Source organism: Macaca fascicularis, chromosome 7 (assembly GCF_037993035.2).
Source record: "Macaca fascicularis isolate 582-1 chromosome 7, T2T-MFA8v1.1".
Lineage (NCBI taxonomy): Eukaryota > Metazoa > Chordata > Mammalia > Primates > Cercopithecidae > Macaca > Macaca fascicularis.
This window is the reverse complement of record NC_088381.1, coordinates 148737800-148750485: the sequence shown is the minus strand read 5'-3', so window position 1 is coordinate 148750485 and position 12686 is coordinate 148737800. Positions and strand designations below refer to the sequence as shown.

Sequence of the window (12686 nt, the reverse complement as noted above, 5' to 3'; positions counted from 1 at the left end):
GCAGTTTCCGTGATGTAAAACCAGCAAGTTTTTATTAGCGATATTCAAAAGGGAGGGAGTGCATGAATAGGGTGTGGGTCACAGAAATCACATACTTCAAGGTAATAAAATATCACAAAGCACATGGAGGCAGGGCAAGATCACAGGACCACAAGACGGGGTGAAATTAAAATTGCTGACGAAGTTTTGGGCATGCATTGTCATTGATAACATCTTATCAGGAGACAGGGTTTAAGAGCAGACAACCGATCTGACCAAAATTTATTAGGTGAGAATTTCCTCATCCCAATAAGCCTGGGAGCGCTACGGGAGACTGGGGCTTATTTTATCCCTTTGTCTTCAACCATAAAAGACAGCCACCCCCAAAGCGGCCATTTTAGAGGCCTACCCTCAGAGGCTTATTCCCTTTCTCAGGGATGTTTCTTGCTGAGAAAAAGAATTCAGCGATATTTCTCCTATTTGCTTTTGAAGGATGAGAAATATGGCTCTGTTCCGTCTGACTCACCGGCAGTCAGAGTTTAAGGTTATCTCCCTTGTTCCCTGAACATTGGTGTTATCCTGTTATTTTTTCAAGGTGCCCAGATTTCATATTGTTCAAGCACACATGCTCTACAAACAATTTGTGCAGTTAACGCAATCATCACAGGGTCCTGAGGCGCCATACATCCTCCTTATCTTATGAAGATGACGGGATTAAGAGATTAAAGACAAGACAGGCATAGGAAATCACAAGGGTATCGATTGGGGAAGTGATAAGTGTCCATGAAATCTCCACAATTTATGTTCAGAGATTGCAGTAAAGACAGGCGTAATAAATTATAAAAGTATTAATTTGGGGAACTAATAAATGTCCATGAAGTCTTCACAATTTATGTTCTTCTGCTATGACTTCAGCCAGTCCCTCTATTTGCGGTCCCTGACTTCCCGAAACAACTGATGGTTTTCATTTTATATATACAAGAATCTGAGAAATTATAGGTATAGAGAATATCTTCTACTTGGATATTCTTGGCAGAATTATGAGAATATGCTTCTTGTTACTAGGTACCCAAACCTGGAGGAAGTCTGAGATACCTGCCACCCTCATTTTACTTTTCTCTTTTAATCCACCCATAATCACCTCCGTACATGGAGCTTCCTCTGTTACAAAAGATACTGTCTTATGCCTTTAGTTAGTTAGCCTTGACAATGTTGCGAGATTCTTCATGAGTTTTTCAGGTTTTCTGCCCCTGAAAAATCTTTGCATTAGCTTTTGTTTAACAAGCTTTTTCTCAGAGTTTACACAGTAGCATTGAACTACTGAGGCAAAGCTGTTAATGAGAGGAGAGAGTTCCCTGACCCCCCTTGCAGGACATGTGACAGGGGTGTGGCTTGTCTGTTGGGCTGCCATGCGCACTGAAACCTCTTAACGGGAGGCGGAGCCCACAGACAGGCAGGTGCAGGAGTTGGGGCAAGTACCTCTGGGATCCAACCCCACAGCAGCATCCAGGGGTGGGTGTCTGTGACTCCTGAGACCCTAGAAGGCAGGTGTCACAGTGCACTCTTTTAGCCCTGCCATCTGCAGATGACTTAAGTGTTAAACAGCTCAGTGCTCTCTTGGTACCCAGGTTCTGTCTGGCATACAGGAAGACTCAATTCACGCATGGACTTGAAGGAGGAATGCAGGGTTTTATTGAGTGGTGGAGGTGGCTGTCAGCAGGATGCATGGGGAGCTGGAAGGGGGATGAGGTGGGAAGATGATCTTCCCCTGGAATTTGACCATCCAGCAGCCGATCTCCTCTCCAGTCGTCCCTGTTGTAACTCCTCTCCATGTTCAGATGCTCCTTCTCTTTTGTCTGTCACACCATTCTTCTGCCCTTCTGTTCATCTTCTTTTCGCTCGTGGAGCCAGGGGTTTGGGGTTTATATGGGTACCAGATAGAGGGATGGGTGGGCCAAAAGGCAACTTTTGGGCACCAAAACAGGAATTTTTGTTCTCATTTAGGGCCATGGGTTTCCAGCCTAGAGGGTGTGGCCTTTTCTAGGCGGCTGCCCTCTTCTACCCTGTTATTTCCTTGTGTACTGTCCATATCAGTAATTCCCAAAAACATTTGGTATCAGTGTTAAAGTTTATAAGAATTTTAAACAGAAGGTCAGCTTAAACATGATCTTAAACAGAAGGTCAGCTCCCAATATCTTGTTTTATAGATGAGGATCTGGCCCAAAGAGTTAACTGACTTACCCAAGAGCTCCCAGCTATCCTTGGGTAGAAATGGAAATAGGACTCAGGGTTACCAGTCCCATTCTTTCCATTGATCAGAATCAGTAAGAACTGTTTCTGGCCAATGTTAATTGGAGACACTCAGCTATCTCCTTTAATACTTATTTCAATAGCTATGTTTAGTTCTCTTTAGAGGACCTTATTTTCTGCTGTTAATTCTTTCAGAAGATGAGAAAAACTTCAATGAAACAATTAAGAGATACTTTAGGACCACAAATTATGAGACATCTAAGGCTATAGCAATTTGTAGGAACTTGTGTTGAATAGATCAGGATGCATAGAAATGCATTTTTGTTCCTTCCCATGAAAAGGTTTATTTAAGTCATCTATAAAGTGACACCTAGTCACATTTTAAAGCTATCATTATGTTGGATAAAAACACTTGAAATCATTTTCTTATACAACATATGAATCTTTTAAAAAATGTTAATTATAATTCACATTTGCAAGCATACTTATGGTGCCCATTTTTACAGATGGTAGAAACAGAAGTTGAGAGAATATAGTGACTTATTCAACACTGCATAGAAACATGGTAGAAACAGGATATAAGCGTACCATCCTTGTATTCTTCTCCTTTATTTATTGCCAGCAAAATGACTCTCATTTGTGTCTTTTCATTGAACTCTTAGCATTAAATTTAAATTTAGGGTTATTGCATTCAACAAATTACCATATTCTCTTTTATTTTTTAGTCTGACAAATTTTGGAATATGAGTCATCAATGATTTTGTTAGAAAAATCTAATTAAAACCTGAACTTTCCGCATAAAAGATATCTGTGAGAGGAAAAAGTGAATCAGTGTTTTTAAACTTTGTGTTTCAGTTCTAATTTAACCATCTGTTTAGGATTGCTATTTTTTGATGATGGGGAAAAATATATATAATTGTCAGATGTCTGTTCTATGAAGTATTCACTACTTTGCAAAGTCACATTGTCACATTTTTGGCTAAGAGGTATTTGTTGGTAGCAGACAGAATTTTCTGACTTCAGATTTTTCTAGAGAAATCAGAAAAATAGAAGCAAATTAGCTGTTGACTCCTAGCATTTACTTTAATGTTTACACTTTAGGCCATTTTTAGGCAGATTGTGGTCTTTTTTTTTTTTTTTTTTTTTGGTACTACAACTATTTTAAGTTGTGTGAGTAGAATAAAGTTCTAGTTACCACACATTAATTTAGAAGCAAATTTAAACCAGATACTCTAAGTAAACACTAACTAGGATGTTATGAGTAATTTCCTGTTAGATTCCCATCTTCTTAATAAAAACAATAATAAAAATAATAAAATGGTTGAAGGCAAATGATACATTTGTAGGAGTTTTCATTTAAAGTATGTTTAATTGAATCACATGTAGCCATTAAGCTCAGAGTAGTCCTTGACTTTTCCAGAGAATAGGCTGAAATAACAGAGTGCTTCCCATTTATGAAACATAATGTCAGATGTTAAGAAAACAGTTTGGAATGCAGAAATGAAGTGAATATACAATGGGAAGGGAGAGGATGCATTTATATGTGCAGCTGTGGCAAAAAGAAGGGAAAAAAATAAAGGTGGATAGAATTACTTCCAGTTTCTACTTTCTGAATTAAAACACAGCTATGATGAAGCCATTTTGAAATTATTCAATGGGCAATGACTTTACTACCAACTATTTACAATCAAAGAGGTTGATTTTAAGTGAATTCCAGGAGTAAAGTCAAAGTTTACTAATTGTACCCACCCCTGACTTGGACTTGATTGAGAGGCCTGCCATTAAATCCTTAACTCACTGTGGGGTTGATAACTACAAGGTTCTAGAGGAGAAAGCAAACATGTTCTGCACTTTCCATTAAAATACTTTACTATTAGCTTGATTTCATTTACTTCCAAAAAGTTGTGAGTGATCCCCGTAGGCTAAATAATGGTGTATACCATTGGTTGAGGTGTGAAAAGCCAATGGAATAGGCAACATGAAAGTTCTGTATCACATCTGTTTCAGTGCTTTGCTTGCAGTTCAGCAGTCTTAGCTGGCCTTTGTTGATCCTAAAAGGGAATATAAAGCGAATGTCTGGGTTTGTTTTCATTGAGTTTTTCTTTAATCAGCATTTAAATTGGTTATTGACTCAATTCATTTTGTTGTTTAATGTTGAACGAGCAATATTCAATGAATTTTAGAAAAAATACCTAGGAGGTGCTTGTTATATACAGGTTATTTTGTTTGGACATTCATTTCAAAGTTTACAAAATATTCTTTCATAAGAATAAATGCAAGCTTCAGTATCCTTTAAGAAAAAAAAAAAAAGAGGAGAGGAAGAAATCTTGGTGGTTATTAAAGATACTGTAACCTTATAAACATTTCTCTTAAGATGAATGATAATTTTTTTCTTTTGAAAATTAAACAATGTTCATTCCAAGTGCATAATTTGAAACTCTAGTTGTTTGTTCCCTTGTCCATATTTCATTTCAGAAATAGAAATGCATCAAAAGTGGCTGATTTTAAAATTATGGATGTTATTTCTATTTCCAGGCATTTGTCTTGAGAGAAATATGTAATAAGAATAAAACTTAATGAATGCATAAAGTATCATTTAGAAGGTATTTGTTATTTCAACTTTGAATATTAATTTCTAGGAGTGTATCCAATACATATCCTAACACGTTTTGATTATGCTGTTAATCATCTTTGTATTGCTCAATACTTTCCTAGAAAAAGATACTGAAAAGCCTGAGGCAGAATAATTTCTTTAAATATGGTTAAAAGTTTGAATTAGAATTTCCAATTTTTTGATTCTGGTTAATGGAAACAAACCTTTGTAAGCCTGCCTAAGACCAGGTTATAGATTGGAAAGTCCTTCACACCCAAATTTTAACCTGCTTCAAATCTTAAAGCCAGTGTTTCAATATGCCATCCCTTTTTTCTATTAGCTCTATTGTTTTACTAAGGCTCTTGCATACTCTTAACACGCTATTAATCATAACTTCTTCCCCTCTTTTGGAGGAAATAGTATAAAACAATCCTCTGCTTATCAGAGGAGAAGGAAGAGAGTGTATCTAACCCACAAAATGGTAGCATTTTTGTTTTAGAAACCAATCTTGGAGTAGAAATCACTGTGTTCCTTTGCTTGTTAAATACATGTAAGAACCAGCTCATTCTCTCACACATGGACCCATATTTAATTCATCAGCCAATCTTACTGACTGTACTTTAAAATTGATTCTGCATCTGAATACTTCTTACCACTTCCAGGGTTCTCATTATTGTGCTATCATCTTGTCTTGATAGTTACAATAGCCTGATACTGACAAGATGATTGTCCTCAATGAATTAAATAATTAACTGTGGCAACAAAAGAAAACTAACTTATTGTAGCACAAGAAGTTATTTGAGTTCAGAGATTACATTTTTTGAACACTGTGATTTTAAAAAATTGTTGTATTGTTGGTTGTATGCTTGACACATTTAATATGCTCAAAAAATGCTTGTCAGTGAGTAGAACATAAAAGCTTATTTATGTTTCAGCAAGATTAATCAAATGACTGCTATGTGAGACAGTCTCGTAGGGGCCAGGATATTTAAATAAAGAAGAATAAGATCTTCACATTAGAGGTACTCACAGTCTGATGAGGAGAGGCATAGAAGACACGTAGAATAGTGAGTGGCAGAGCAGACATTTTTAAAAGAGGTTATAGATTGCAAAGCCTTTCATACCCAAGTATTAACCTGCATCAGTCATACAGCCAGTGATTCCATTTGCCATTCCTTTTTTCTATTAGCTCTATTGTTTTACTAAGGCTCTCGCATGCTCTTAATGCACTATTAATCATGACTTCTTATGGTAGCACAGAGAAGGGGCACCTAATATTCCTGTGCAAGAACTCAGGTAATCTTTCATTGTTACAACAACAGTGTGGGTGAGGAAGGAGGGGTGTGTTAGACTTTTATAATGAGTTAGGAATTCACCTTCCTTTTCCTGTATATTCCTGAGGAGAGTTGGTTTCCCAGAGGGCAAATGATATATGTAGGGTAAATCCATGGAGATTTTTCAAACTCATCTGAACTCTTGATTTTAGAGTTATTTTTGCTTTGCCTTGTTTATTTTTTGATATCAGTCTCGATATTTCATATATAGACACATTTTGAGTTTAAGGAGCTCTCCATAGGTAAAAATCTAATTGTAAGAAATAAGCTTGAAAAAAGTGATTGTGTGACCAGTACTTGATGTGTTAGTTTTTCTTATTTTGGCCATTTTGTAAGACAGTTGAAACTGCTGTGTGGTAATTTTCCAGCTTAAATTATTTCCAAGTTTCCTATAGTATCCATTGCAGATATCTTCTTTTTTAGTTGCCCTTGTAGTTTCTGCCCTGGTTGACATTTCATGCCGTATCCTAACTTCTTTGCAGCTGAGTCAACTGATGGTGTAAGAATGTGAACCTTCTTTAGAGAGTCAGATAAATGGCTTCCAGACAGATCCAATTTTTGTTCAGGATAGTTTCATAATTTCCCTTGTAATGCTAGTGTCCTGGATTTAAAGCTTAGACATAACAGTTATCTTGAGTTATGAAAATATTCTTCCTCAAAACTCTTTAAGGGATGTGTGCGTGTTGGTAGTTTCAACAAGCTGTATTTCCAGTAACTTTGCTTAAATTGCATTAGTTTTTATTTCAACCTTTAATATTATTTGATTTCTCTCTTTCTCTACCTTTTATCCTCTCTCCCCCTACCCTTTGTTGATGTATGTAAAGATGGCCCTTGGGACTGAAATATTGTCACACTTGTTGACTCAAGTTAGTTTTCAGTGAAGGAAAACTATTACCTTTGTAAATTAATGATTTATTTAGTCACGTCAGTGTACTTTATTTAACGTAATATTCTGTTTAAGGTGTTTGATGAACCGTTTTTACTTCGTGTAATAGCCATATTGTAAATAAAGTGGCATTTCTGGAACTCTTAAGACATTGAAGGAATCTCATAACCTTTTACCAAAGAGCTACTATTTTGGACATGCTCTTGTGTTATTGAAACTTTTATATTTCTGATAAGATCTGTCTCCTTATAATCTTTAAAGCCTCTAGGAAAGTGAATGCACTGAGTTGTAACGAGCATGCTGAAACATAAATCTATAATTACAACAGCGTTTCTTATCTTTTGAATTATAGGACAGTTCATCAAACCAGTCAACAGAGTGTGTGTGTGTGTTTATCATGAGATTGTCAGCAGTTTTATTTTATGTTTTCTTTATACTTAAGTGTCAACAATATGAGACTTTCTTGTCCTAAAATAGAAGCTTCATAAAACCTTTCCTGTCTTGTTGATGGAAGTATACCTTGTTCAGTGCGTGATTAGCACACTTTTGAAAATTGGACTAAAGCAGATTTTCTGTGTACACAGGTACTTCTTCAGCGCAGATGGATAGCCCTTTTAAAAGTTTGGGATATTATGCACGTTCAGTGTGCTTTTGATTTTGTGGTCTATTCTGAATATGTCAGTATGTCATATATTTTCATTTATAATAAGGCTCATTCAGAATTTAATTTTTGATTTCTCCTTTCTACCTTAGGTCATTAGTCCTCACATAACCTGCTGAAAACTTTTCTGAATTTTTCACATTGCTTTTCTAAATTCTCTTGTTAAGGCCTTGACCTTTCTGGCATTTTAAGAGAGAATACTAGTCAGGGGATCAGGTTATGGGCTTGTATTTAATAAGTTCTTTCACTTTAGTCAAGTTATGTAGTCTGTCTGAGCTTTGGTTATCTAAAATGTAAAATTAGGGGTTGGTTTATTCTCTGAGGTTCTTTCTCAAACTCAGCCATTATCTAGGATATCTTTCTTCTTGGATCTCATAGACTGCTGTAGTCGGCTTTATTTGTCGTCCTCGCTACCCTCCAAAAGAAGTTAACCTACATTCCCTGGCTCCAGGCATCTGTGTCCATTCACCCTGAATCATTGAAGTTAGATTGTGTCTTCCATATTTCTAATCATTCTCGAAAATACCACATTTTGCCTCTGGTTTTCTAGAAATTTGGTAGCCTTTTGTTAATCTTGTAGAATCAGGGGATATTGACCCCTCTGAATTGACTAGAAGACCAGGGAATAGCCTTAATAGTGCCTAAATGTTATCATCTTCCCTTTCTTATTTGAATGCCTCTAAATCTAACAGGATGCTTGGATTAACTTCGGCCAATTTCCAGCCCCAACCTTCCCCCAGAATTAGCTGTGTTTGCTTAGTCAGCACATCTGTTTCTAAAAGATGAAACTGGGAGAAAGCGCTAATTCATTGGGTACCATAATTAGTGTTCAAATAAATATGCCCAAACCAGACGAATGGGGCAAAAGTAATGACATTTCGTGCAAGTATTTGTTGACTCTATGAGAGCAGGAGCTTACCTGTCTGTGTCATTTACTCTATCTCCACACTTGATCTTAGCCAAAAGGCTGAGAAGCAATCACTTACTCCATCTTTAGTGGACACGAGCATGTCTTTTTTTTTTTTTTTTTTGAGACAGAGTCTTGCTCTGTCACCCAGGCTGGATTGCAGTGGCGCGATCTCAGCTCACTGCAAGCTCCGTAAGTTCAGTCTCTTTAGAAAACATAGGAAGTTTCATTATCCACTACACTGTCCTTTGTGGGACAGTTGTATGCTATGTCCAAGCTCTCTTTGTAGTAAAAGTTGTAGGACTACAGCTTTTGGGGTCACACCATTCTCCTGCCTCAGCCTCCCGAGTAGGTGGGACTACAGCCACCACGCCCGACTAATTTTTTGTATTTTTAGTAGAGACGGGGTTTCACTGTGTTAGCCAGGGTGGTCTCAATCTCCTAACCTTGCGATCTGCCCGCCTCGGCCTCCCAAAGTGCTGGGATTACAGGCATGAGCCACCGTGCCCGGCTGAGAATGTCTTGTCTGGAGTAGGACTTATGTAAGTATTTGTTGGATGAGGGAATGAATGAATGAACGAACAAATGAATGAATGAAATTATAACTGCTGAAGTATGGTATGGAAGAGCTTACTTAACTCTTGGATTTAGGGTATTGGAGTACATGCAGACAATGGAGACCACTATGCATCTGAAACCTAATCAAATAAAAAACAGGGGAAAAGAGCAGAAATCTTAACCTGGAAGTTTAGAAGCCTTAGTGGGGGAGGAGGATCTGTTTCTTTACTTTAATTGTTGCATATAGCTTGGACACTGATGGAGAAAGTTTACAGCTTTGTCAGGTACTCTGTTCCTGGACACTTGTGTTCATTTAGTGGTTTGATGACTCAACTGTCAAAAATGCCAAAAAAGGGAACCCTGAAGGAGCAAGTAGTTGAATTTACTGATCTTTAAGATCCATGTGAGCTCATAGTCCTATAGCTTTTACTTCAAAGGGAGCTTGGACATAGCATACAACTGTCCCACAGAGGATAGTGAAGTGGATAATGAAATTTTCTATGTTTTCTAAAGAGACTGAACTTACAGAGGTTTTTCTGACAATATCAACATTCTCAGGAATATCAAAAGATTGAAATAGTTTTGTCTTCTTATTAATAAGAGACCAGTAATGGAGACCACAGAAAAGTAGTAGTGGATAAAAGAGAGTTGGCTTTGAGGGAAGTGAGAAAAGAAAGATCAGTTATAACATTATTCTGAATTGCTTAAAATATGGGCAGTCTTCTAATACCCTGATAGGGTATTTATTTTCTTTATTACTTTCAGACTGTGAAAATACTGCACCATCAGGAGGCCCTATGTATGTGTGGGGAGAAACCTCCTAGCGCACCTCAGTAGCCTCCAAGGTTATAAGCTGTGCATGGTAATTGATGAAATCATCTTTAACGTATTGAATTTGAGTCTTCAAAAAATGTTTAAATCATTTATTCAGCAAAGTGGAGGAGTTTAAAGATGATTACAAGCATGCTTTGTGGACCCCTGAAGTTAGCAGTTTATTTGGGGAGATAGGTGCACAAGCAAATAATTATATTACAATTTGAAAAAAATTAAAAATTATGATATACCTAATATACTAGGGGAATGATTTGCTTTGGGAGTTCAGGAAGAAAGGACGCAGCATCTTAAAGGATAACTTTTGAAGGATAAGAAGGTATAGGTAGTAGATACATAGGAACAGTAGGGAGGCAAATATCACCTAGAGACTTAGTAATAATGTTGCTTTCTAATGAGTCAATGATACAATTATCAAATACTCTTCAGAGCTGGGATGTTAATTTTTCAGAAAACTCCTAGATGCGAGCAAGACTTGGGAAAATATTAATAAATCTGAAGAAATGATGTATTAATATCAATTGGTAGGGAGAGTTTGGACAGAAACTCAATGTAGAAAAACAAGAAAGTTAGGGAGATGCATCTCAGTACCCTCATGCAAACACTACCTAGAAGAATGGAGATCCTGTTACTGTGGTTTGTAAATTCCTGATGTGTGGTGAACATGCTGGACTTCCATTAGCAGGATGCCATTTAAACATTGTTTCATAAAACAAACTCCCCTTGCTCTAATTTCCTATTCATTAACCTATAGTCTGATTATAGTTTGCTTTCCCATCTAGATCTGTCTGTAGGGAGAACAGGTACTGGTTATGCTGACATGGACATTCCGATTCATATGGTAGTTATGGTTCTCATCGTAAATGAATGTCATTTAGTGGCTTTCTAGTTCATACACATTAATCTCTTGTGAGCTTAATGTTACTCTGCTGCTGAAAGTACCACTCTTGAGTACCAAAAAGAAATTCCAGTTCCTAGTTTTAAAAAGCTGAGATCCAGACCAGGATGATGGACTAAGATGAACTCCTCGAGATAAATGTCTCTTGGCTACTAGCCCCATTTTGAAGTAGCACAACTTCAAGCAGGGTTGTACAAGTCAGATGTGGTCCGGGGAGACATATGTAGGTGGATTTAAGATGCTGTAAGTAATCAAATTCCGAGAGGGTGGAAAGGAGGAAGGTGAGGCAAGAGAGAAGTGCAGAAGATAGATTATGAAAGGGTCTGTCCTTTCTGGCAGAGGATGTTTCATTTGTTTTTAAAGTAAGTTGAATTGAAAGGAAATATCATGTATGTTTCTTTTAGTAAAATATCGTTCTAGCTTAAATGATTAATTCTTAATGAGTGGATCTCCTTGTTATTTTTTTTTTCAATTCAGGTTGGGTTTGTTGCTCACATAATTTTCCTGGTTTTGTTGTATTTAGTAGGCCAGTTGAAGATGATTAGGTTACAGTGTGATGACTGAAGGTGTTATAGTTAGCCATCATGGATTTGGTCCAGCATTTAGACATATAGTTCTAGTGATTTTGTTATTTTATTACAAGCCCTATGATTTGCAATTTCTCTAGTAATGTAACTGTATAATCATAATGATTTAGAATTGTTTTTGCCTAGAGTGGGTCCCCAAGTCCTTGTAATCTCTTAAAGGGCTCCTTAGAAACCCCTTTTCATTAAGTATACAATGACAAGATGAAAAGTACCTTCATCTTTCTCTTATCAAATTTTCATGACTCAGAAGCATTTATGTGGTATAATTGCATTTGAAAACTTAGAATTTTTCTGAAACTATATTTTGATGAGATAAAGGTGGTAACACTTATTTTTTTCCTCAATTGAAGAAACTAGCATCATATTTAGCAGTTTATATTTTCTGATGTTTTACTAATGTTCAGTGAAAGCTTGAAGTCAGTGTCTGATACCAGTTTTTACTCTCGTTCATTAGTGAGAATATGTTATTAAAATGGGAAAAGGTTCTTTTTTCTACTTATTTTTTCTTTCGGTTAGGGAATTATAATTTTGTTTGCCAAATATCTGCTCACCAGTTCCCAAACTGCCCTACGATGGAACTCTACAATTTTACCTCAGTTAATGAGTAGATTAAAGTGTTTTATTTTGGTAAAGTAAGGGGACTGATGGAATCAGATTTCTTTTCTAATCCACTGCTAGTTGGTTGAACAGATATTATAAGTATTTCTTGCCTCCACTTAATAGTAATCACGTTGTTTAATTTCTTGTCAATGCCTTAGGAAAAACATATAAGCATTGAAGAAGAGCACTTAAGGAGGACCGAAGAGGCCAGATTGCAGCTCAAGGATCAACTTCTTTGCTTGGAGACTGAACAGGAATCCATTCTTGGTGTGATAGGAAAGGAAATTGATGCAGCCTGTAAAACATTCTCCAAGGACTCAATGGAGAAATTAAAAGTAATTATGAATTCTCATTGTGCCTTATATTTTCAGTTAGTTTCCTAATATATAATTTTAGTAGGATTTTAATGTATGGTAGTCAGATTGTTATTATGTAAAATTCTATAAAACAAAATAACATTTTGCATTTTTTAGAACAAGGCACTGGATCTGTTGCACAGTTGTGGTGAGAGAACGAATGGTGTTCTTTCATTGAATTGCCATGTCCCACTCTGTTAAAAAAAAAAAAAAAGAAAAAAGCCTTATTAGAGAGGTATCTCTTGG

The 12686-nt window shown here is 36.5% G+C and overlaps 1 protein-coding gene across 14 annotated transcripts in view; it reads left to right on the top strand.

Annotated features, from left to right (window-relative positions):
• The window catches only part of CEP128 (centrosomal protein 128), a 441752-nt gene that overhangs the window by 163468 nt on the left and 265598 nt on the right, over window positions 1–12686 (top strand). For all 14 annotated transcript variants that reach the window (XM_073998545.1, XM_073998538.1, XM_073998537.1 and 11 more), the window contains one exon: window positions 12243–12419. In XM_073998545.1, the coding sequence (XP_073854646.1) occupies window positions 12243–12419 (177 nt within the window). The remainder of the gene's footprint in view (window positions 1–12242; window positions 12420–12686) is intronic.